Source organism: Gigantopelta aegis, chromosome 10 (assembly GCF_016097555.1).
Source record: "Gigantopelta aegis isolate Gae_Host chromosome 10, Gae_host_genome, whole genome shotgun sequence".
Lineage (NCBI taxonomy): Eukaryota > Metazoa > Mollusca > Gastropoda > Neomphalida > Peltospiridae > Gigantopelta > Gigantopelta aegis.
Window position 1 is genome coordinate 41,068,239 of NC_054708.1, and position 24,316 is coordinate 41,092,554.

At 37.6% G+C, this 24,316-nt stretch overlaps 1 protein-coding gene across 2 annotated transcripts in view; it reads right to left on the reverse strand.

The window, feature by feature from the left end:
• Positions 1-14,563, reverse strand: part of LOC121384657 (phosphatidylinositol polyphosphate 5-phosphatase type IV-like) — a 36,029-nt gene extending 21,466 nt beyond the window's left edge. Inside the window, exons 1-3 of one of the 2 annotated variants that reach the window (XM_041515140.1) lie at positions 14,508-14,563; positions 4,277-5,492; positions 3,687-3,807 (exon numbers count right to left, since the gene is read on the reverse strand). In XM_041515140.1, the coding sequence (XP_041371074.1) occupies positions 3,687-3,807; positions 4,277-5,430 (1,275 nt within the window). In that variant the 5' untranslated portion in view covers positions 5,431-5,492; positions 14,508-14,563. Of the gene's footprint in view, positions 1-3,686; positions 3,808-4,276; positions 5,493-14,463 lie in introns of both variants that reach the window. The other variant, XM_041515139.1, reaches the window with a different exon arrangement.
• Between the last annotated feature and the right edge of the window lie 9,753 nt (positions 14,564-24,316).

Genomic DNA, 24,316 nt, shown 5'->3' on the forward strand with positions numbered 1-24,316 from the left:
AGTCACTTTTCGCATCCTTGTTTTGGCTTCGTACACAATAAATATAACATATCTTACTGTAAAAATGTTCACTTGAAATCCATATTTCGTAAAAGATACAATTTTTTTAATCACAAGATTTTGTTCAAATACATTCAGGTGCATTAGTAACGTTAAAAAAAAAAAAATCAACACAATTTTGCATTGGAATTTTTCCAATATTCTTAAAAAAGGAAACGTCATGTACTCAATTTATGGTTATTGTAAGGCAATGCAAAGTGACATCATTGGAATACTGACGTCATTTAAATTAAAAATTATTTATATTAATTATTACAATGCTTCGCCACATTAAAATAAAAACTAGTCTACTAACCTTGACCCCTGTCAAATTCCTATAACAAGCAGACAACGCTGTTTACAGGTCTGTATTTTTTTATTTTTGATAATTCTGGACAAAATATTAATTTTATGTTTTAAAAGATGAAAAAAATAAAAAGTACCTTTTGCCAAATATATCGTATCACAAAATTACCGTGGATAAATTATTTATTGTGTACGAAGTCAAAACAAGGGTCCAAAAAGTGACTGTCGTCGACCTTAATCATGGATTAAAAGCTCATTGGTGAGTATAGTGTTCCAGTCTCTAGTTTTGGTATCGCATTCATTAAATTGTAAATATTTGTCACCATTTTTGTTTGTTTTCAGTTCAAATGTTCCATCATATAGCATTTTAAACATGCATAACAGTTAACTGCTTTAATAGGCAATTCAAACCAAACACCAACTTTGTTTACATATCGCTATAAGGGCATTTCTGGTAACCATTTGCTATAAATAGTAGCGTTGAATACTGCATAGTTCTGGCAGTTGAGTTGAATACGGAAAAGTGTATTTAATATTTGTATTCAGGACTGTATTTATATAGAAAAGATTTAATGGGTATGTAAGCTAATGCATGGCAATATAAGGTACACACTAAATTGGTACATTTGTTCCATAAAAAAATTCCAAAATCCTGTTGGTGGCGGCATATGACATGTAGTGTTAATACAAGAACATCAGTATAGATAATAGAACAATTAAATAGTTTACAATATTTCAGCAGAAGAGGTAAACAAATAGAACATACAGTGAAACCCCTCTAAACCGGACACCCTTGGGACCAAGACAAATGTCCGGTTTTAAGAGGGGTCTGGTTTACAGAGGTTAAATTCTGTAGTTTTTAAAAAGGGACTCTGTGAAACTTCCGGTTTTGAGAGAATTCCGGTTTACAGAGGGTTCAGTCTTGACAGGTTTCACTAGTTATTTTGTGAAAATGTGAATATGTAAATTTTTTATAATATACTTTATTTTATTTTACATTTTTTTATCATTTAACCTTAAAAATAGCTTGTATACATTCTTGAATCTTAACAAAATATTGAAAATACACGAAACTGGAAAGGAATTCTGCATTCTGTAGATCTTGAAATTAACGCGTCCCTAAATTAATGTGAGTGACGGTGGGCAGACTAAAATGCGACATGAAATTAATGCGAGTGGCCTCCCTGTGAAATATTACTTTCCTAGCAACACACGTCTGTGTACTTTTTGGTTCAATCCAAGTTACAGTTGTCTTCAATGAGATCAACTTACTAACATATCTGTGTACACATCAGTTAACCTGTTTAGTCCTTAAGTGTTTTTGGTGAGGTCAACTCCAAGCATATTTTGCAGCGTTCAATTACGTAACGGGTATGGTTACATTAATCTGGTTAAACATTAGCATATATATTATGTACCATTACAATTGTATCTTCCTAAGAATGTAGACATATTTCAAAGTCATAACAAAAGGACAATTCACCCAACTAAGTTGCAGTGAACTTGAACAGTGATATCAAAGAAACGGTCGACCTCAGGATTAGCGTGCTAAAACCATTTACATGCGATGTATCGTGTCAGCTTTTGATAGGATGACCAAAGACCCTGCAATCACGCGTGGCTGGCATCTTGATAGATTATTGTACAATTAGTATGTCTCATCTACAATGAATTGTGCTCCAGCTGTGTTATAAATGTATTAGAATTTTAATCTTTGTTTTAAAAGAGTGTGACACATAGCTTGCTGGACTAGTACACAATTAGTCAGACTTGCCTACAATGAATTGTTTTCCAGTTGTGTTATATGTTAGAATTTTAATCTTTGTTTTGTTTTAATAACGTGGGACACATAGACAAAACAGAAATAAATGCGTCATATTATGAATGCGAATAACACGAGGTCGCATTTTTCGCATTAATATTATGATCGCATTAATTTCTGGATCTACAGTATATGAAGAAGTGAAAGAATGAAATCTTGTGTATAGTCAGTTTGCATGAAAAGGGAACCAATGAATTGGCATATAACTCTATAATGAATAATGTTAAAACTTATATTAAAAACCCCACCAAGTTTTAAACCCATACCAACTCAAAAAGCATTTTTTACTAAAAATTACTGTGTAAACAAAAAGGTTTAAGAAATTGCCATCAAATTTTATAGATTAATATCATTTTTAGTACAGGGGTTAAGACAAAATGCTAGGACAGCCGTAGCTACATCGAAGTAATCAAAAATGTAGTACACCGAGATTAAAGCAGGGCTAGAAATGAAAAAAAAGTTACATGCACCATTAAAATTCTGCATGCACCAAAAATAAGGCCCATTACAAAAACGTACGAATATTTGTGTTTTGTATTAAGCAAGTTATCAACTTTTTCAATTCGATAAGATCTGTTGGTATAATATAAATTAGCCTACGGAATTCGACGAGAAGTAGCGATTGAAATAATCACTGGTTGACTTCGAGTCAACTACGCGAGTAACGCACCTGCACGTTCGCAATCATCTGATCAAGTGCCCATATCTGAGGTCAAAAATGTTCAAGGCAGTTACGGTACTTTGTATTGATCACAGATCTGGCGGAGTTCAATTTGTCAGTGACGACAACAACTGTGTTATGTTATGGATACCCCAAAGTCGGTCTCGACCACCTTCCCTAATACCGTTCACGGATATAACCGAGATATTGCCGGTAACTTTCGCAAATATATTTCACGGAAATGACCGAAAGGGCGCCATTGTTGTAAGTAGGATTATGGGATACAAATTGGATGCGCCCATAAGATAAAAGTTATTGTTTTCATGTGGCGAACAGATTACGAAATGCATACGCAATACTCAACAACTTGAGTCTGAATCTGGTAGACAACAGGATACTAGTATATGCAATACACAGTACTTGAAAAATATTAGCATGCACTGCGTGCACCCAGTTTTAAAAGTTACATGCACACGCAAAAATCAGCATGCACCGGTGCATGTACTAACACTGCATTTCGAGCCCTGTAAAGGCATAAGTTTATTAGACAGGGAGACAGTGCTGGGGCAAAACCTACAGATATTCAGGCAAAATGTGCTAACCTGAAATCTTTTTACTGCGTATTTCCATCATTTTACCCTCAAAATTAGTTGTAATCCATGTAAAAATGCGTAGTGATTCATTTGCAATCCTACATAGCTGTTTGGTAGTAATGCTAATATGAATAAATGTTGTTATGCAGATTTGAGCAGTTTCGTTTGATTCAGACAAAAGCAATGGAAAAAAATAAATAATAATAATAAAAGTTGGTAAACACTATATTTTAGAAACAAATGTGACCAAATACTACCACATTACCTTAATTTCATTCATGTTCCATGACCCAACAAATACATGAAGTCGTCTGTCAGGAAAGTATCGATCAAGTTCATCTGATCCAAGCAATGATGCTGAGCTCATGTTACCATTAAGATAACTCCTAATAATAACAACATAAATTTTTTTACAAATATATTACATTATAACTAGCTAAAAACAGCAAATAAAACTCTTATAGACAAGGTGTGCATGCATTACAATTAAAGTCAGAAGCTGTTCAAGAAAATTAGGCAGCTATATCTACTGGACACAGTGAGATGTATAACTGTTAGCAAGAAAATTTAGCTACTGAAAACACCATTTTCCATTACTAATGAACACTGTACAAGCAAATAAAGTGTACAAAAAATTTATTTTATAATATTGAGCATGAGCAAAGTTTATAAAATAAGTACATAACACATGAAAAAAGCATGTACTGTACATTGTACATTGAACTGTTAATAAAAATGTGTTTCTGTATGGGAGTCCTCATTAATAGAAACAATTGGTGAATCCTGGACTAAATAGAAGCCTTCTATTCAAGGATTTACGGTAAATTCTACACACAAAAATAGAATCCAACTGACCTCATCCTTGCTTCCTTAATAGTAATAACTTGAAGAACACTAGTGGAAGCAAAAGATCTCTGTGACAAGTTGTCGATGGTACTGTGAGTGCCACATTCCGAAGCATTAGGAACAGTTTTAGCACTATACATGGGGTCACTTTTGTAAGCTGTTCTTAAAACTTTGGAAGAAAAGCTATTTGGTAGAGGCGGTGGTCTGGTGTTAGGTGTTACTGGAGGCAAAAATTTCACAGGTTTGTGTGAGGCATCATCTTCCTTTAAAATACTGCTTTGAGACAAGTCACTTTCCAGAATACTTTTATATTCCCCAGCAATGACCCGGAGATCAGATATTGATCCAAGAGTTCCAGTAAATGCCGAGTTATTTGTTCCAAAGCTATCTAAAGTATTTTCAGCGGTACAACTCTTTTTTGTTGACTCTTTCTGCGAAGTGAAGAACTTTTTGCTGTTTTCTTGAGATTTCTCTGATGTAGATGACAAAATAAAACCCGAATTATGCACAAGGTTTGTCTCTTTCTTGGGACTGGTAGAGAATAAGCTCTTTTTAAGATGTGAATCTGCCTCCTCTCCAGATGATGACGGATCACGGATTCTTTTCTCTCCCTTTGATGAGCCTCTGGAGGATCGAGGTGTTAAAGGAGGTTTTGGTATAAAAGGACTACTTTTCAGAGATTCAACAGATTCAGACCTTTCTGTGGCCATCCTCAGATTTCTTAATCTATGTAGAGTCGAGTCAGTTTGGGAACCTTTCAAATTGTCCTCAGTTACTTTCTTATCATGATCAAAGCCTTCATCCACATCCATATCCACATCTGATTTGCATTGTTCACTGCTCTTAGCTCGTTTTCTAGGTTTGGGCCTTGGCTTATCTCTGTGAACAATGATAGTACTAGGATCTTTTGTTGAGCACAGAATAAACTCCACATTTTCACCATTTGTCTCAGATTTTGATACTGTTTCCACCTTTTCTAACTGTTTTGTTGTAGCATGACTATTGGGTCGCTGTATCGATGCACCTGAGCCAAACTCACTTTCAGCATCTGATAATAATGCTATTTTTCTTTTCTCTACCAATTTTGCTAGACCACTCTTTTTCTTCAGCCGTTTTGTTGAGTTTTTAACAGGAGGTGTCTTTTCAATCAATGGTTCTTCCATTTTAGCTACAATATTACTCTTATTAACAAGTTTCAGCCCGTGTCATCCATTACTCATTTGTGCTGTAAATAAAACATATGAAAAACATATTTGTTATAAAAATGTAAAATATTGTATATTGCATTCCCAGACAGCAACTGCAAATAAACACGTCAAAACGGCAATCATATGTCAACCCAAGTTGACAAATTAACTAAACAAATCATTTTATCAGTTGGTTTTATATGTTTATGAAGTAAATTGTTGGTAACAAGAGTACACTTAGTACTAAATCAAATAACTTCCGGCTGGGTCAAAGTTGGAGGTGCACCAAACTTTTGATAGAGAAGTGAACACCACAAGTCCTGTGATTGGTGAAAAATGTGAGTGTGTTGGTTGTAAAAAAAAATACAGTCGACCTTCGATAACTCAAACTTCGATCTTTCAAAAACGTCGATCTCTCGAAGTGAAATGGCAGTCCCGGCCGAACTGCTATACAAACTAGTAATAACAGACTTCGAACACTCAAACTTCTAACATTCGAAAAACTCTATCTCTCAAAGTAATTTGTTGGTCCCACCATAAAAATTTAAGGGATATTGCACTTCCAAAAATCGAAGTTTGTGGAGTGACGGAGTCTTTTAACTGTACCGGTAATACTTTAAAGAACAATGAATTGTCACCCAAGCCAAGTGTGAATGCCCCGACTGGTCTCGGCTATCGATGATACACGCGGTAATTACAGAATAATAGATCGTCGACTATGCGGAACGAAATGATCCTACATGCCTGCATTTGGTTGTCGGTGTTTGTACACGGCAACGGGCCTCATTACACAAAGTACGGATAGTCTTGTAATCTTCAAAGAACTGTTGTAATAACAATTAACGCTGTTTGTTTTTTCTCTTAAACGAGTGAATCATGTCAAATTTGTTATTTACTATTTAAGTGTGAATTCAAAATGATTCATTACTAGTCATTTAGTTATGTTAGAAACTGATACATCAGAGATCGAGCAATCTGGGGAAGGACCCAGCAACGGGGGAATAGCCACGCTTTCTTGTCATCCAAGCAATCTGGCAAAGGGCCCAGAAATGTATTTTTTCGCCTTCTGCCAGACAAAACCCTTGAATTTAAAGATGTAGATTGTCACGGGGGGAAACAGAGTAAAGATCGGCTTACTGCCCTAGTTACTGCCAACATGTCAGACAACGACAAACTGCCATTGCTTATCATAGGGAAGTCAGTAAAACCACGTTGTTTTAAAAATATCAAAACACTACCAACTGAATACCTAGCTAACAAAAAGGCCTGGATGACTTCAGATATTTTCACTAACTGGGTAAAAAAAATAGACAAAGAAATGTCCCGCAAAAAGAGAGAAATTGCCCTTGTAGTGGATAACTGCCCTGCCCATCCCAAAATAGCGGGTCTAAAATCAGTTGAACTTGTCTTTTTGCCACCGAACACCACATCAAAAACACAACCTATGGACCAGGGAATAATCCAGAATTTAAAAGTCTTTTAGAGAAAGAGGGTTATTCTCCGTTATATATCGGCTGTTGATGCGGAAACCGAGTTAAAACTAAATGTTTTAGATGCATGAAATCTCATGCAGCAAGCTTGGTGCAATGTGACGTCAACTAAGATAAAGAACTGTTTCCGCCATGCTGTGTTTGACGTTAAAACACAGAGTTGACACACGATGACGACGATGATGTTGACCCCGATGACGACATCCCCCTCTCTACACTGCTGCAACATAATTTTATAATTATAATATTACAATGCAGTTTCACTTTGGGGTCTGCTGTACGAATTTCGAAAACTCGAACTCCCTGAAACTCGAAATATTTCGTCATCCCCTTTAACTTCTAGTTAACGAAGTTCGACTGTAGTTTCATCTTGGGCAAAATATTTATGCAATTTTATTTCATCTGGTACCAATGTGTTAAGTAGCCTTGTGCTTGAAACATGTATGAGGTATGAAATTCTGAAAATTCAAATTAGTAAAGAACTTGATTTTTACTGTCATTTTGACATATTTATAGGATGCTAAGTTATATTTTAGACAAATTTGCAGTTTTATGCAAAATTTAAAGTAAATTTAACTAACAAATTTACCAAAGACATAATTAAATTTGTTGTCACTATTGTGCCTTCTGTTCTTAATTATACATAACAATAAGCTTTTTAAACATATCTTTTGATCTCCAGATCAATTTTTTTTTTTAATATAATCACTTAGTTTGCTCTCATGAAGAGCATTTTAAGTTTATACTAGATTCAGAAACATTTTTTTTCAGATTTGATTATCAGCCTTGGAGTAAGTTGATAATTTATTTTATTGTTAAAGCTGTATTACCCAATATTACTAGCTAAATAATATGCTGGATTAAATTACCAGTTATTTAGTTATGTTAAAAATTGATACATCACAGATCGAGCAATCTTGGTAAGGACCCGGTAATGTTGGGATAGCTAGTCAAATCAGTTTTAAAAAGTTCTGCTTTCTTGTCATCCAAGCAATCTCATGTAGGGTCCAGAAATGGGGGTGGGTGGCCAGATTGGAGAAAGAAAGAAAGTAGAGGTGCGAAGCGTAAACAATGTTGTGTAAAACAAAATTATGTACTTGGTGTTATTCGGCATTCTGTGTTTTATTTGTTAGTTACGTTCCTCCTAGTTCACCAAGGTAAAGATCTACGGTCTGTTTTTTAACATTTTGACATTTATTGGACCTCCAATGTTTACAACTTTAATGGCCGAAACAAGCGTGCGTTTTCCGCCCAGATTTCAGGTGGAATCGATACAATCATGGAATTAATTATTTTGTGGCGAAATATGAGATGTACCAATAAATATAAACACTTACTGTATAAAGAAAACTTAACGAGTTACGTTTTACGTATAAGTAGACAGTTTGTCCAAATAGTAATCCTGCATTGATCTAATTTTCAGTTACGAATAAAATCTCAAATATTAAAAACATTAAAAATGTGATTGAAAACTGTTGGCGGAATAGGATTATTTTTACAATTATTCGTCTCAGGTTCACTATTTTCTTCCACAATATACGACATTTAATGGAATATCACATTTAATAACAATAATAATAATATAAAATAAATAATAAGTAAACTAATTAATTAATATTTTTTAAAAATCAATTAATAATATTAATAATAAAAACTAAATAATATCATAAAATGCATTAATACTTAATTTATAAATAATAAAATAACAATAAATAAATTATTGTTTTAATAATAATAATAATAATAATAAATTAATTAATTTAATTATTAACTAAATAAAAATGTGCTTTTTTCATTTATAAATGTTTCCTTCACACACACACACACACACACACACACACACACACACACACACACACACACACACACACACACACACACACACACACACACACACACACACACACACCTTTTCCCAGAACTTGCTATAAAGGATTAATAGAAATATTATGAAAGACTAATGAAACTATTATAATCAAAGATTTTTTAGGTTGTGGGGTTGGGGGTTGTGCAGGTTTATTAAAAAATATTTATAATAATATTTTTTTAAAATTAAATAAAAACCTTAAAATAAGTTCTAATAACAAGTAATTATAACTACAAAAATTAAAACAAAAAAGAGCAAAAATTAATAATAAATAAATAAATAAATAAAACCCTTAAAATAACTAATGACCTGCAATAATAATAAAAAAAAGAGAAAAAAAAGAGAGAAAAACCTTTGAAACACATGTAACCTATGACCTATAATAATAATATTAAAAAAAAGTCTAAAGGAAATAATAAATTTAAAAAAGTAAATAAATGAAAGCCTTAAAATAAGTAATGACCCCCCCAAAAAAACAACCTTTAATGGTATAAATATTAATAATGCATATAATGCAACCCACACAAAGCACATATATAGAAACAAAAATAACAAAATGAATAATCAGTTCCATTCAGTTCCGAAATATTTCTTTTTATTGGCTGTACGTAAAATGTTTGATACGAATAATTGTCGTTCCTCCATATTTTCATTCCACATTTTCGATGTGCCAGGATAAAAATAACTTTTAAATGTGAAAATGTGTCATCTTCAAACATCTATTGTCCGAACCAAATTGTTAACAACTACGAAAAATTACTCTCCTATCTTTAATTGCCGTTAGATTTCTTCCAAAGTTTGTCCAGACACAAATCTTGAAAAAACCATTACAATGACACAGATTCCACATACCAGATGATAACCATGTCACCTATATTGACTTCGCTGAGAGCGCATAGGGAAAAAAGCATGTAATTTTGTATCAGCTGCCATTTTGACTTTTTATGGAATATTCTTCAAGAGGGGTGAAAGGATAGGACTTAATCTAACAACGTCATAACATGTTATGATATAAAAGCAAACGTGATGACGTCATATTATTTATTATTATTTTTTATTATTATTATTATTATTTTAATGATACCACTAGAGATCATCGATTTCATATTAATTGTGTCACATACTTTGGAGGCTTTCATCCCTCTTGAAGAGTATTCCATAAACAAGCAACATGGCAGACGGCAGAAAACTGCATGTATTTTTCCCTACGCAATCTCAGCCAAGACAATATCAGTGACATCGTTGCAGTCTCATGTGTGGAATCTGTATATTTGTAGTGTTTTTTTTGTGATTTGTGTCTGGACAAACTTTGGAGGAAATCTAACGGCAATTAAAGGTAGGAGAGTCATTTTTTGCGGTTGTTAACAGTTTGGTTCGGACAATAATCCTGGAAAGGTTACCAAAGGTATTGTAATTAAAATTTTAGTCTAAAATTTATTAAAATATGTTGTTGTATGTGTTGAGGTTCTTAAATAAAGAAAATATGCCCGATTTTATTAAATCGTGATGGCAAATGGAAAATTCTATCCAATGGATAAACGTTACGGCACAGCAATAAACATCACAATAATAATTATTGTGCCGGAGTGCTTGATGAACTACAATGCTGTCCGGTGTATCGGCGCACCTAAGCATTCAAGGACCATTTTCTATGTGAACACTGTGAAATACTTAATAAAATGTGTCTCTCACCAATGAAGCAGTGCATAATCTGAAATACACTACAAATTGTTTTATGTCTGTAGTAAATAAACATTTTAAAATGGTGCACCCCCTTGTATCCAAAACGATTTGTATGTCTGGTGATTCGGCGCAGTAGATGTGGATCGTTGACCCCGCTATTTATAGACCGCCCATGACCTCACTTTTGGCCCATAAACGCTACACTATTGTCCCAGAATTATTTTAGTACTTTTTTATTTTGTCTTGTTAAAAATATTACTATGAAAATGAATAATCACACATGACCCATCTCATGATCAGTTTCGGAATCGTTTTCTTGAGTGGCACAGTACTGCAGATGCATAAATGTTCATTGTCACGCATGGCTATGATGCCTACATGGATTTAATTTTTCTCGGGTAGATTGTGTACACACGTGAACCTTATTTCACCAGGGATTTACCGGACGCACAAAACTTGCGTATAGGATGCACTAAAACTTAACTGGACCCGCAAAAATAGAGATACTGCGTCCCGTGGGACGCATAAAATATCTGACATTTTCAGTAACCCTGTCCACTATCAAAGGTCGATCATTCTGTGTAACACACTATTTCTTTTCTACCTATAAACTGCCTATTCAAATGGGGATTCCCCATATCGAAAACAAAATTTTTTAATCTCTGGGAACACTGCGTCTTTATCCTTTGCTGCGCTTAATCGTGTAAAGTTGGTAATTTCTGGAAAGAGATCGCGGATTTGCGATCATTCGGAACTTCTCGTCAACAGGCCGAAAACAATCGGAAATTCCCAGGCGAATAAAACAAATTGGTTAAATGTTCTGATTTGCATTAACACACATGGTTAAATGTTCTGATTTGCATTAACAAACAAGTAGCACGATTCATAAACAACGCATGGTATTGTGAGTGTCATTTAGCTTGCAGGAAATGGTTCAAATAATTATACAGATCAAAGTGAAATGTTGATTTTGAAAGAATAAACAATGAATATCGACATTAATTTCACCGAAAGGAAAAACAACAACACAGCTTGTTAAATTTACTTTAATGAAACATATATAGTATACACGTGATTTGTTGTCTGCAGCTCTGTCATTTGTGTGGTTTTTGGACCCTTTGTTTTCAGGTTGGGACCCCCAGAAAAGAAAGAGGTGAGTCCAAGGGACCCTCATTTCAGAAAAACAAGGTAAATCCCTGTTTCACTTTTATTTTTTTACAACAATGTGACAATTGTGAACTGGAATGATGTCAATTAATGTGTAAAACTTTAGTTTTGTTTGCATTTGTCCGTGTTTTCCTTTTCAGTTTAAATAAAAATAATGGAATAAAAATAATTACATTTATACTGTTTACTATAATTTTTAAAATGCGGGAAAGGTGTTTTTAGACTGGTTTTAACATTCTTAATATCAATAAGGCTGACCTACTTTGCGTTTATATACACAAAAACATGTGAATGATTTATTCTGAAATTATGATATAATTTAGCCCGACTGTAAGAGAGCTAGACGGACATTTGGACATAAATACGCTCTCATTACAGTCAGAGACCAACCTATGTATATTTTTGGCAATTCCTGACTACCAAACGGTAGGCAAAGATTCCCGCTCTAATACCACAACAATCCTATGTTTGACGTCAAATACCTTTACATCGATCATTTTCGAGTTAACTGATACAAAATAATCCACATATTAATCACTAATACACATACTACAGAAAGAAACCCGACAGCACCCACATTCAGCTACGCTTCGTGACACTCTGTCGCAACAATTACAAAACTCGGCGATCTATTTCGAGACTGGGCGATTCCGCCTTGTGCAGCAGTTACAGGGGCCGTCTCATAAGAGGAGGCAGTACGTAGCACATACTTTTGCCGTATCCTGTCAATAACACCCCAAATGTATCCTTCAAATTCAAAATGGAATCAATAATGTGTAATTGTTTTGGTTTAATGACGTAATTAAATCCAAATTCATCCAAAACGGCATTAGCCAACTCTTCCATGTTGTAATGTCGCTTGGTATGAGACGGCCCCTGTAACTGCTGCACAAGGCGGAATCGCCCGGTGGCGATCACGTGATCTACGTCTCGAAATAGATCGCCGAGCTCTGTAATTGTTGCGATGGAGTGTCACAAAGCGTAGCTGAATGTGGGTGCTGTCGGGTTTCTTTCTGTAGTATGTGTATTATGATTAATATGTGGATTTTTTGGTATCAGTTAACTCGAAAATGGTTGATATAAAGGTATTTGACGTTAAACATAGGATTGTTGTGGTATTAGAGCGGGAATCTTTGCCTACCGTTTGGTAGTCAGGAATTGCCAAAAATATACATAGGTTGGTCTCTGACTGTAATGATAGCGTATTTATGTCCAAAAGTCCGTCTAGCTCTCTTACAGTCAGAGTACTCGGGCTAGATATAATTTAAATTATAAATAATTCTAATTATTTTATTGCACCCTTAACAATAAATATGTTGATACTTGATTAACCATTGAAAAAGGAATTCAACTTTAATCAGACAACATAACAACTTTCTATGCATACGTATTAAAGCAAAATACCAAGTGCGCCGAATCACCGAATGCGCCGATACACCGGACACACTTGTATCGTACCGTCATACAATTTCGATCGACATATGTTTTCGATACTTTGTTTGTAACTGCATGTATCGCGAGATTATGCGAGATATTACGTCACTATCAGCCTAAACATAAACAACGAAGTGTCTTTTACCTCACAATATTAAAAATGCTTCAAGTCAAGCTGCCAACTTTATGTTTTAATTATAATACCATAAATAGTGTGCATGTTATCAGTTTTTCGTAATGCAATATTTTGGTACTAATGTAATGCCTCACATAGCAAAATCCAGGTGTCACAAATCGCTGCAAAGTTATCATCTGCAACACTGACATCTGACCTGCCAAAGTTCGACGATATACCACGTGATCATTACACTGAACAATAAAATTTATGGAAGGCTGGATGGGTTACCTCTTATGTCATTCACAGCAAAGATCTTTTCGATAATTTCTGGTGGGGGCATGTTTGCATGTGCATTTACATTTACTACAAATAAAGGTGGTTTGGTGGAATTAGATTTTTTGAAAATATATAGTTCTGTATCTCTGTCAGAGTACTTAAGGTGACAGTCTGAATTTAGGTGTCGTTGATACGTATAACAAGAGGATTAGACATTAGCCTATGACGAAAACATAATGTAAATATGTTTTAAGTGAACACTGTCTATTGGTCTGAAGATTATTCAATATTTTTTACAAGTTACAAACATTATATGATTTTATTTTCAAAAGAAGATTTTGATATAAATTATTGCACGGAGTATAGACCCTTCACGGCCATAAAAAGGACAAAAATAGACAGCCAATGAAACTATCGAAAACATATGACGTTTGTGAAAATATAGCGAAACACCTGTACGACTTAGCAGCTAGTGTTTTTGGAGGAAAATTCGGTGTTCATGGGAAATTATCACTGTTTTTCACAATAAACTAATGTGACTTGAGAAAGGTAAAGTAGTATTGTATGTACGAAGTATTGTTTTTATTATATTTTAATTTTTTGCTTATCGTATCGAAAACATATGACGCCAGGATACCTTAGGCGAAGACTGCTTCAACATTAATTCGATATTTTTAAAAAATGAACTCCAAAAATAAAGTTAAAATGAATGAATCAGTTGACTGATACATGCTCGGGTCTAATACCAGCAGTCGTGATGATGAAATTTAATTTAGTAATTAGTGAACACACAAACGTATAGACTCCACACTGTCGAGGACAGTCACAGAACTTCAGTGAAAGTTCTCAAACAACTTATCAACGCACATGAAGTAAATGCCATAATATTGCAGGTTACATTGATCAATTTAAATATTTAGTATCAGACACCGACGTTTTAATGTAAAACATTTAAAGAAAAAATCCAAACATACCTGTAAACATTACAATTGCATTTTAGTGTTAAATATCAGCTTACATTTTGAATAATCTCATCGGCCATGATGGAATGCTGTCTGCTACACACATGCGCACAACTTCTATTCCTTTACGACATTGAAAAAGACCTAAATCTGTATTTTTTGGTAAATGTTAAATCAACAACTCTGTCATGGAAATGCATGGTTAAAATAGTTTTCGTACTAACGAGATTATTTAATGACAAAATGGTAAGAGAGGCAACATTTTGCTCAATTTCGGAACATATCGGCCGATTACGGTGTGTCCAATACCATCATCACGCTAGTGTTCGGAACTACTCGGCCGAGACCACGAAGTATACGTTTGTTTTAATGTATTTTGTTGCTGCGCAACGCTAACAATAACATCACATAGTATGACAGTGTGTGTGTCTAATACATAAGGCTACGGAAACGGAAACTCGACACAACTTATCAACAATGTTTGCAAAGCATGTATTTAAACGCTGGCAACGTTATAGCCCGAGTACTCTTGACTGCAAGAGAGCTAGACGAACATTTGGACATAAATATGCTCCCGTTACAGTCAGAGACCAAGCTATGTATTTTTTTGCCGCCGACAACCAAAAAGTTGTCAAAGAGTTCCGCTCTAATACCACAACAATCCTATTTTTGACGTCAAATACATTTACATCGACCATTTTCGAATTACTTGATTAAAACAAATTCAGATATTAATCACTAATACACACACTACAGAAAGAAACCCGACAGCACCCACATTCAGCTAAGCTTCGGCAAACTCCGGACAGCAGAATTCTAAGTTCGCCGGCCTATATCGTGACGTTGCGTCACATGATCGCGCCCACTCAGCCATTTCGTCTTCCAGAGGCCGTCTCAAAACGACCACTTCCAAGCTAACTTGCGATGAAAAAAAAGTAAAGTTTGTTTTATTTAACGACGCCGCTAGAGCACATTGATTTTTTATCTTATCATCGGCTATTGGACGTCAAACATATGGTCATTCTGACACTGTTTTTAGAGGAAACCCGCTGTCGCCACATAGGCTACTCTTTTTACGACAGGCAGCAAGGGATCTTTTATTTGCGCTTCCCACAGGCAGGATAGCACAAACCATGGCCTTTGTTGAACCAGTTATGGATCACTGGTCGGTGCAAGTGGTTTACACCTACCCATTGAGCCTTGCGGTTTGGAGTCGGTATCTCGATTAAAAATCCCATGCCTCGACTGGGATCCGAACCCAGTACCTACCAGCCTGTAGACCGATGGCCTGCCACGACGCCACCGAGGCCGGTAACTTGCGATGAGGACAGACGTCTCTCGAGTTACTCCCGCGCCCCCCCCCCCTCACACACACCTGGGGGGGGGGGGGGGGGGGGGACTCTTACTGAGTTATGGGAAGCTACTTGAATATCGCGTCACTTACACCGGGTCACGGGCTTCCGTGACTGGTGTACGGCGACGCGATTGTACAGAAGGAGAAGAGGAGATGGAGGAAGAGGAAAAGTAGGAACGGTACGGGGGGGGGGGGGGGCAAAACTGGCGGCGGTCCCTTCTGCGACGCCGCCCCCAGCCCAGCCTGAGTCGAGGAAACCTGCTACGCCGGAACCGTCGACCACCGAGAGGGACAGACTCAACACCGCGGTGTGTGAGACGCCCCGTAAAGGTCCTCCATTGTCGACCACTACGTTGCCCAGACAGAACTGGCCGGTATCCCCGGTACTGCCAGTCGTTAAGCCACCGGCCCGATCAGCCGCCGCTGGAAAGAGGAAGGTCGTCGCTCAGCCGAGCGACCAACCTGACAAGGTCCGGCCTCCACCTTCACAAGCACCGTCCCCACCCGACTCGGAAGCCGTTTGGAAAGTTTAGATCGGGAAAATCAGGTCCGGCTTCCTGAAGTTCGTGCAGGGGGACACCTCGGACTTGGCATCACTGATGGGCGGACTAGTGAAACCAGAACTGAAACAACTGCCTGATGGAAGCGCTTACGAGCTACACACCATCAAATCTACAGCCGGCAAGACGGGGTTGGTACTAACTCGCGCCGAGAAGGAGTCTACCGACAAGCGGTCCTGGTAGAGAGATGGATAGCCACACCATCCACATGATCGTCAAGGCCCTTTTCGGCAACGGCTACCGGAGTGTCATAACCATCCTCGTCGACCAGAGATGGAAGCACTTCATCCCCGCCTTTGCCGGTTCTCCGCTCATCGGTTCGTCGTAGGCCAACCTCCTACGGCCTTAACGAGGCCACTCACGTGGACATATATATCGGACTTTAAACATTTAGAGCTTCGTTCAAAATTTTATGTCGAAATTACTTTTTTTTTTCTTTTTTTTTATATTATTAAATAGTCCGATCCTCTCTTCTTTCTCTTATTTATTTTTGGACTGTCCTTCTAAAATGCTCCAAATTATATAAATATTCGGCCGAGCAGTCAATTTTTATTTTTTTATATTCTATTAACTTTTTACTAATTGCTATTTTCAAAATTCTGCCCATTTTTAACACTACCACCCCTTAGTTTTCTATTTGATTGTAATATTATATGAATATGATAATATGACTATTTCTACATTTGAACAATGAAAGATTACATTTACTTGATCTTCTCATTGCCTTTAATTCTTAATGTGAGTGTTATAGCAGTGATACTTTTGCATGAACGAGAGTAACTGTTGTAATAGTTATACATACGTTGATCCATTGTTTTCACCAGTGTCTGGTGAAATTCTGAATGTACTATTGGTTAACAATGATAAGCCTGGTATACCAATCTTAAGATACAAGCTAGTTCCCAGGGTCCATAGACGATGGTTCTGGGCGATGTAATGGCCACTCATTTGAATAATAAATTTTGGTGAATTCTGTTCAAGTTGCAAGCCACACGATATACTTTCGATTCCGCGCATAACACATGAAATAAAAATGGGATTTCTCCAAAACTACAGCATGAATAAAGAATGTGAGTATGTGATTACTATAAATGCAATCAAACTCCAGGACTAGATCAAAACAAAAAGTGCGTCCCTAAATCTAACTAAGTTATTAATGTGATCAAAATTCAACTGAAGGTTCATTTATTTTATTAGTCACCAGACAGAAAGAAAATTATTGATCAAAACAGAATTTTAGTTCCAGTCTGGTTCCATTTCATTGCCTGCCTAAACAACTTTTACCTTCCTTAATCTTCATCCTTAGAAAGGACTGCCTCATCTTCAGATGATACTGTCATGTCTTCCTCTTCAATGCTCTCATCATCAACGATCCCATGTTCATCTGGATGAGGGTTTCTGGAAGTTGTGTTTCTTCATCGAATATTGGTTGATAATATCCATTGTAAAAATCCCAGCCATTTGATGCAGTTGGATGTTGTTGGATATCAGTGAGATCGGCATTCACCCACATTTGTGCAACAAAGGATGCATGTTTCATATGAATGTTTAGCTCTGCCTCACATGGTGGAATGGCTCTTGCAATTATGGCCGTCAGCTTCTCCAATGGATTCTTTGTCGTTGACTTTGGTCCATAACCCTTTTCAAATATCTTGTATCGAAAGGTATTAGAGTGTTGTCTTGCTTGTATCCTTTGCTTCATAGATGCTAGTGGTAAATGTTTGCAGGGTATTTTATATGATATGACTGCTTCAATCGCCATATCTTCAAATGCTTTTTGTACCTCTGTATTATTTTCCAGATTAGCAGATGGTCTCAACTTTCCCTTGCTAACAAATGAGCCAGTGTAGTCACTACCGGTGAATGCATAGAATCCTGGTAGTGCTGCACATATCTGAGGGCCAAGTATCAAACTCAAACTTTCTGTAGTGATACAACATGATGACTGCTTTGTCAGTACCTGACGCACGGATGACTATGTCTCCTTTTACCCCAGTCTTGTGAGTGTCATCAACTGCTTTTGCATGAAGGCATATCTTGGTGTCCGCCTCCCCGTGGTTATTTCTAAGGTCATCGACCATATCACACTTGAGAACTCCATCTACAACTTTTAAATGGCATTCCCCTGGAATATTAAGGAAGAGCTGGCTGCTTCCAATTATCTGTGTATATAGCTGAACCTGCCACTCCCTTGCCAGGAACTGTGAAAGTTGGTTTTTGAATTATCAAAAACTCTCTGTTATATGCTCCTCTTCTGCCTCACTCCATATCTTTCAAAGATGGCTGTGGGTAGTTGTCAAAGATGAGGTGAACTTGAATGATAGACAATGTCATTGTTTGAATTAGAATGCTTCTTGCAAATCCTCCATAAGTTGACGGTAGACAGTGAGGTAATGTATGAAGGAGAAATTGGCCGTCTACAATGCATACACGTGTGAATTCGGAGTGGCCTTTTCCGTCTTTCACCTTTGATTCCAATAAATGGAAGGGAGCACTATTTTCGGTTTTTGCCATTGTTCCATCTGTGCTGCACATTGACAATGGTACAGGTGTGAGTGAATATTCAAATATGAATGGCAAGTCCAGATTCCGTTTGGTTGCTAGTAACACCAGGTGAACCATAAGATCTCTTGTACTCTCAAGTTCAGCTATTCTGTGGTCTTTAGCTCTTTGATTCTTCACACAATCATTTGTAAAGGACTTTATCTTCTCTTCAAATCTGTTGAGATCACTAATGCAGGATTGTAGGAATTCTGGAACGCTGAGCAGACTTTCCCGAATCTTGTCACTGGCAGCCTTCCCTGTGCTTATGTTGAGCAGATAACAGGGAGTTTTTGATAACATGACCTGAACAAAGGAGACCACAGGTCAATAGTGATGCCTTGAAATCGAGATCATTCAAAACCCAACTACCACAGTTCCTGGCAAAGTTGTAGATGGAGTTCTAAAGTGCGAAGTGGTCGATGACCTTAGACATAACCACAAGGAGGTGGATACCAAGATATGCCTTCATGCAAAAGCAGTTGATGACACTCACAAGATGGGAGTAAAAGGAGATACTGACATAGCGGTCGTCATGCTGTATGACTGCAGAAAGTTTGAGTCGCCACTGTAGACTGATGTTGGTACAGCTGCCAAAAATAACCACAGATATACCAATATAATCGCTATTTACCAGATACTTGGCCCTCAGATATGTGCAGCACTACCAGGATTCCATGCATTCACCAGTAGTGACTACACTGGATCATTTGTTCGCAAGAGAAAGTTGAGACCATTTGCTAAGCTGGAAAAGAATACCGAGGTACAAAAATCATTTGAAGATATTTTGATTGATGCAGAACTCAGTCATATCACACAAAATACCCTGCAAACATTTACCGCTAGCATCTATGGAACAAAGGATACAAGCAAGACAACACTCAATGCCTTTCGATACAAGATATTTGAAAAGAGTTATGGACCAAAGTCAACGACAAAGAATCCATTGGAGAAGCTGAAGGCCATAATTGCAAGTGCCATTCCACCATGTGAGGCAGAGCTAACCATGTATATCAAACATGCATCCTTTGTTGCACAAATGTGGGTTAATGCCGACCTCACTGATACAACTGCCAGAAACCCTCATTCCAGATGAAAATAGGATCGTTGATGATGAGAGCATCGAAGAGGATGACTTGACAGTATCATTTGATGATGAGGTAGTCCTTTTTGAAGATGAAGATTAAGGAAGGTGAAAGTTGTTTAGGCAGGCAATGAAATGTTCTGTTTTGATCAATAATTTTCTTTCTGTCTGGTGACTAATCAGAAAAATGAACCTTCAGTTCAATTTTGATTACATCAATAAGTTAGTTTAGATTTAGGGACACACTTTTCGTTTTGACCTAGTCGTGGAGTTCGATTGCATTTAGTATAATCATATACTCACATTCTTTATTCATGCTGTGGTTTTGGAGAAATCCCATTTTTATTCCATGTGTTTTGGCACAGAATCGAAAGTATATTGTATATTGCAGCTTGGACAGAATTCCCCAAAATTTATTATTCATATGAGTGGTCATTACATCAACCAGAACCATCACCTATGGACCCTGTGAACTAGCTTGTATCTTAAGTTTGGTATACCAGGCTTTTCATTGTTCAACTAATAGTACACTCAGAATTTCACCAGACTCTGGTGAAAACAATGGATCAAGTACGTATAACTATTACAACAGTTCATGCAAAAAGTATCACTGCTATAACACTCACATTGAGAATTAAAGGCAATGAGAAGATCAAATAAATGTAATCTTTCATTGTTCAAAGGTAGAAATAGTCATATTATCATATTCATATAATATTACAATCAAATAGAAAACTATTTAGTTACTGTAAATCATGAAATTAATGCGAGCAAGTAATTAATGCGAAAAATGTGCAGGATTTTACTATAATACTTCTAAATAAAATGTAACTTTTATAATATAAAGATGAAACAAAATACAAAAACAATTTTTGTTAAATGTCTTTTTGTGAATACTTTCGTTTCGGTGTTGCCATTCTATTTTCACTTTCCTGGAATATCATAGCGGTTATATAATACAGTGATGTTCCAAATGTTTAGTTTTTAAAAAGCTCATTTTGCGATGTGAGTATTTTTCAAATTTTCTTACACTTCTGGATTACTGTATACATTTAAACTGTTTTGAACATTTGTAAAATTATAATCAACAAATTTTATTACTAAATATATTCCTTTAAAAATGAAACAGTAGAAAATTATATAACCGCAACCAACAATCCGTGCGTATTTCTTCAAACCATTTGGCTCGACTCTATACATGGCATTTAATTTAGACTATTAATATATTAATGATACATTTTCATTTCACGCTCATTGCATTTAAAGTGGACTAACTACAGGAGTTGACATTAAGAATGACGGATCTTGTTTACCATACCAACAGAAAACATATTAATGTTTTGATGTACTCGTGAATGCTGATAAACCTGATATTGGGCAAATTGTTACCTTTGACTTTAAGTGAATTCAATACAGGGATTGATATTTAAGAATTATTGATCCTAAGGAATATTTTGGCATCAGTTTCGTTGATGTACTTAAGAATGGTGGAGGATCTTAATTGGTACATCAACAGATAAAATTTTAACGTTAGTTTCATTGATGTACTCGATCGTGCTAATTAAAGTGGATTTTGACCTTTGACCCGTTCTTAAGTGGATTCGGTACAGGTTTTGACACTTAAGAATCACTGATCCTTAGTCAGGGTACCCTAAAGAATATTTTGGCATCAGTTTCGTTGATGTACTCAACCATGCTAATTAAACGTCTAATTAGTGCTAATTAGGGGCGTTCTTAAGTGGACTAAGTACAGGAGTTGACACGTAAGAGTGGTAGATCTTAATTAGTACATCAACAGAGAAAATCATAACGTTAGTTTCGTTGGTATACTCGATCGTGCTAAAGCCCCAGTCCCATATAGGTGCCGGATCAACACGGATCACATCCGGCACGATCCGGCGTGTGAACCGTGTAACCGCCGTGTAGCTTCGCGGCGATCCCTGTTGGTCCTGGAACGTCCGGGAATGTCCTTGGGGCTCCGGGAGGTCAACACGGCAGTTTTGGGAAGTTCAAAACTGTCGTGTTCTTCCGTGACGATCCGGGGAGATGGCAACATCCGGGGTGGTCCGTGTAGCTGCCGTGTAGGGTCCGGGGACAGCCGTATCTCTGCCTTGATTGTCCGTGAGCGTCCTTGACAGTCCGGGAACAAATTTCAGACCCCGGACCATCAAGGATCATGACGGCAGAGGTATGGTTGTCCCCGGACCCTTCACGGCGGTTACACGGAACACGCCGGTACAGTTTGATTTTTAGGGCTACCATCACGGATCAACACGGAGCTACTACGGACGAAGACGGTGCAAACACGGACAAACACAGTGGAAACACGGCGGATACACGGACTATCACGGAATAACACGGAATAACACGGACGATGACGGATAGACAGGGTGCCAACAAGGACCTTCACGGTGTAAACACGGTGAAAACACGGACTATTACGGACTATCACGGAGGAACACGGAATAACACGGACGATGGCGGATGCTCATATAAATAGGAGCAATTTGAACATCGATTCACTTCTTGTCTGTGCTACCGACGATGCAACATGTGCGATGAGATGACGGCCGAGGACAAGCTGATGCTGATGAGATGCCAGCTTCAATTGCAAAAAGCTCAAGTGTCCCTGTCACTCATGTCTTTTGTTGCCGAGCCGCTCTTCTTGTCGGACATCTTCCCGACCTTCGTCCTGACGCTCTCGTACCAGGTCTTCAGCATAGGCCCGGACTCCAGATCAAGCTCTGCTGCCTTTGAATTCCAGAGGTCTATCTTCTTTGACGTGTTTTTGTATTCCTTCATGCTCTTCGTGTACAGCATAGGGTTCTCCTTGAGCCAATCGGCCAACTCCACCTCCTGTTCGTCTGACAGGATCAGGGACTTCTTCTTTTTCTTAGCGGCAATAGCTGTGGGTGGTGCTGATGCTTGTACTTGTGAAGGTGATGGCGATCTTGATCTGGATCTTGATCGCGATCTTGTTTCTTGTTGTTGCTGTTGTTCTGTTGCTTCTTCGGTAGCGGATGCTGCTCGTGACGACCTTTTGGGAACTGGAAGGCCCACTTTGACAGTAGGTTTCTTTTTGGCTGGCATTTTGACGTTTTCGCTAATGTATAATATGCTGAAATACGAAGTGACACGTTCGAGATCCGATTGCAGAATGATGGAATCACCGAAAATCAGCCTGCTTTCATACAAGTTATTGACGGTCCGGGGTGGACCGTGTTGGTCCGTGTCGGTCCGTGTCGCTGCCGTGTTGGTCCGTGTCGCTGCCGTGTAGGTCCGGGATGGTCCGTGTAGACGCCGTGTTGGTCCGTGTTTATCCGGGGCTGTCCGTGTCTCTGCCGTGTTGGTCCGTGTTAGTCCGTCGCTCTGCCGTGACTGTCCATGACGGTCCTTGGTCATCCGTGTGGGCGCCGTGTTGATTGCGTGTTGCTGCCGTGTTTGTACGGGTTCGTCCGTGTAGCTGCCGTGTTTGTACGGGTTCGTCCGTGTAGCTGCCGTGTTGCTACCGGCGTGGTGGTCGTTGGACGACCGTCGACGCTCAAAAACCCCCAAAAGAGCACGGATCGTCCCGGATCTTGATCCGGCGGGATCCGGCACTTTCCGGGACTGCCGTGTCCATCCGTGCTTATATGGGACTGGGGCTTTATTAACGGGAAATTGGGTGGATTGTGACCTTTGACCCGTTCTTAAATGGATTCAGTACAGGTTTTGACATTTAAGAATCACTGATCCTTAGTCAGGGTACCCTAAAGAATATTTTGGCATCAGTTTCGTTGATGTACTCAACCATGCTAATTAAACTTCTAATTAGTGCTAATTAGAGGCGTTCTTAAGTGGACTAAGTACAGGAGCTGACACTTAAGAATGGTGGATTTTAATTAGTACATCAACAGAGAACATTTTGGTGTAGGTTTGATTCGTGTACTCAACCATGCTAATTAAAGTTAAAAATTGGGGTATTTTAAGGGGTGGCCCCTTGCATTGGTACAAGAGATGATACTTAAGAATGGCCGTTTGGGGGTCACACAGCCCACACCTACATATTCCAGGCCTCAAACCTTTTGTACTCGCAATGCTAATTAAACCTCTCTGGGCTCCCGGTTTAATATAGGTCGGCGAACTTAGAATTCTGCTGTCCGGAATGTGCCGAAGCTTAGCTGAATGTGGGTGCTGTCGGGTTTCTTTCTGTAGTGTGTGTATTAGTGATTAATATCTGAATTTGTTATAATCAAGTAATTCGAAAATGGTCGATGTAAATGTATTTGACGTCAAACATAGGATTGTTGTGGTATTAGAGCGGAAATCTTTGACACCTTTTTGGTT